The sequence below is a fragment of the Solanum tuberosum genome, unplaced genomic scaffold (assembly GCF_000226075.1).
Source record: "Solanum tuberosum cultivar DM 1-3 516 R44 unplaced genomic scaffold, SolTub_3.0 scf00037, whole genome shotgun sequence".
In the NCBI taxonomy this organism is placed as follows: domain Eukaryota; kingdom Viridiplantae; phylum Streptophyta; class Magnoliopsida; order Solanales; family Solanaceae; genus Solanum; species Solanum tuberosum.
The window spans coordinates 667175-669999 of record NW_006238961.1 but is presented as its reverse complement, the minus strand read 5'-3'; the positions used below and the strand labels follow the sequence as shown (position 1 = coordinate 669999).

General features: G+C 42.2%; 1 protein-coding gene across 1 annotated transcript; it reads right to left on the bottom strand.

The window, feature by feature from the left end:
• Nucleotides 1-592: 592 nt before the first annotated feature.
• LOC102595173 (formin-like protein 20) lies at nucleotides 593-2521 on the bottom strand. The gene has a single exon (XM_006342280.2). The coding sequence runs from the start codon at nucleotides 2519-2521 to the stop codon at nucleotides 593-595; it is 1929 nt and encodes a 642-aa protein (XP_006342342.1).
• Nucleotides 2522-2825: the final 304 nt, after the last annotated feature.

Here is a 2825-nt window from a genome sequence, read left to right as displayed (position 1 = left end):
GATGAAAATTAACATGCATCTTATGAGCTATATTTAAAAAGGCTAGTTTGTATTTTAACTCGAAACTAGTTGTGTACAAATGAAAATTATAATTGCAACCATGTCAATTATGTAACTAATTGGTTTGAACAAGCTTATGGTAAAATTGTGTCTGATAATCGTATTGTTTATAATGATTTATAGATTTTTATGAGTGGAATAAAATCTTTCTTCGAAATATAATTACTTCGTTTGGGATGATACATAAATGTCCCATGACCCAAGTGACGGAGTCAGAAATTTGAGATTCGAACACATAAACATTGGCTCATTCAAAGCATCATTTTGTTCCAAACAAAACAAAAAAATGTTTCACATCCTTTTATGTTTACAAGGCTCCAATTGAACACAAAAAATAATCAGAGCCAACTCCAAAATCATATTTACCTCTATAAGATTTCTATATACTCTTATACTTTGTAGTACTAATTTTAGTGTAGTTTGTATAAATTAAATATGCAATATAATAAGTAATTATAGGTAGAGAAAAATGGACCAGCCACAAGTAGGCCTCTTCATATTGGACCTGGGCCTTTTCACATTGGGCCTGGGCTCAGCCCAGTGTACTTTTTTCACGCATTGAATTCATTTTCTCCAATCGCCACTCATCTCGGAGCCGAGCAATGAAAGAGTCCGCTTTCATGTTCACATCCGGGCTCGGGCAAGTGACCGACGGCCCCGTTGAATCTTCACCGTCCATTGCCTCCGACGACGATCTGACGGGCATATCGTCAACGTCAACGTCTTCAAGGTCCGGCGAGCTGCAGCGAGAGCTGTTCGCGGTCCGTATCCTGACGAAGTCACCGGAAGGGACGAAATTCATCTCCCGCATTTTGAACGGCGGCATAGGAGGCGGAGGTGGCATTGGAATCAAAGGTGATTGCGAGCCACTGTTCAAGTTATCGTCGTAGTAACTGGCGGCTGGTTTTGTTGGCAATGGAGGTTTGCTCCAACTGGATGAATGTCGACGTGAAGGTTGCGGTGGTTGCATTGGTGGTTGAGAATGCGTCGAACTTTTTCTCCGCCTTGATGATGAAACGTTTGCTTGTGGCGGAGGTGGAGGAGGAGGAGGAGGTGTTGGAGTCGAAATTGATGATTTGAATCTCCTGCTTTTGGTTCCATGTTTGAACAAATTATTGAGAATTGAAGAAGGTGGAGGTGGTGGTGGGGGAGGTGGAGGAGTCGATGTTGATGTTTGCTGGAATCGCTTACTTTTGCTGCCTGTTTTGAATAAATTGTTGAAAATTGAATTAGGAGGGGGAAGCGGTGGAGGAGGAGGAGGTGATGGCACATTGGAAGGATCGGAATGTATACGCTTACTTTTCCTATTCTTCTTGAACAGGTTCTGAAAAACCTTAGACGGAGGTGGCGGCGGTGGTGGAGGCGGAGGCGGCGGTGTTGCTGGTGGCAGGACTTGTTCCGCAGATGGTGGAGAATCGGAGACACTCTCAAAATTATCTCTCTTCTTTGTTCTCCTCCTGTTTCTCTTACTCTGATTGTACAATGAGGCAATAGCTGTGGCTAATTCCTTCGTGCCACTCTTTCTCCGCTGAAGCTTCTGAGGCTTTTCCACCGGAGGTGATAGGTCCGTTGGCAGCGACGGCGGCATAGGAGGTGACGGTGGTGGAGGCTCTTGTTTTTTGTTGTGCTCAACTTCAGCTTCATTACTCTGCATTTCAGCCTTGTCTTTGCGCGGAACAGTGTGAAAGGATCTTCTCCTTTTCAAATTCGCCTGAGGCGCCTTCGATGAGCTAATCGGAGGAGGTTTTTCCGGCAATAAAGGTTCAGGTGGAGAAGAACGACTTTCAAATGTATCCACCGGAATCACCTTAACGTCAGGTTCTTCCCTCTGCTTCTCGCTCCTCCGTTGACGGTGAGTATCATATTCCGATGCTGTAGAACGGTACAAATTCACACCAAAATCATCATAAAACCGAGAATGATTCTCACCGGTTTCCCATTGCGGCACTTGTCTCAGATCAGGATAGGAGCTGCTGCTTCTTCTCAGACGATTGACACTAGTTTCAGGTACACCAAAATGATATGTTTTCTCATCACTAGCCTCAAACCATCGATCATTAGAAACAGGACGCCGCATATCATGATCAACATCAACATCAGCTGATGCTGATCCATCATTAAAATTAGAAGATTCAGTAGTTGAAACATTCCTATTTCTCTCAACAGCTGAATTATCATCATTCTTTCGGGCAAATATGCCGCAAAGAATAGCAAACACTACAAGCAAGATATTAAAAGAGTCCCATCCCTTTTTCACAGAATTAGGTCGAAGAATTTGGGTAGTGTGGGTAAGGAGAGGGGGAACCAAAAAGAACAAGACGAGGAGAGCGAGAATGGGTATGAGTAGGATGAGAATAACGGGGTTGATGATAGGAGGAGAAGGTGGTTGTCGGCGGTGTTGACGGAGGAGTGTGGTGGTTGGTTGGGACCAGATAGGTGGAGAGTCTCCATCGAGTTCCATGGAGTGTTAAAGGGTTTTTTCCCTTCTTTTTTTTTTTTAGCTTTAAAGGTGGACAGAAGAAGAAAGCTTTAAAAGCTTTTGGGAGGGAGAGGGTGGCCTTCATTAATGATGATTGATGATAGAATTTATAGAAAATGTTTTCGCCTTTATTAAAGTATACTGTTGCCATTTCAATTTATGTGAGTTAGTTTAAGATGGTAAATCATTTTATTAAGTGTTAAATAAATATTTTAAAATTAAATTTATTACTAAATATAGAAATGTTAGTTTGATGCGATAAAATATTTCATTAATGATAAAATGA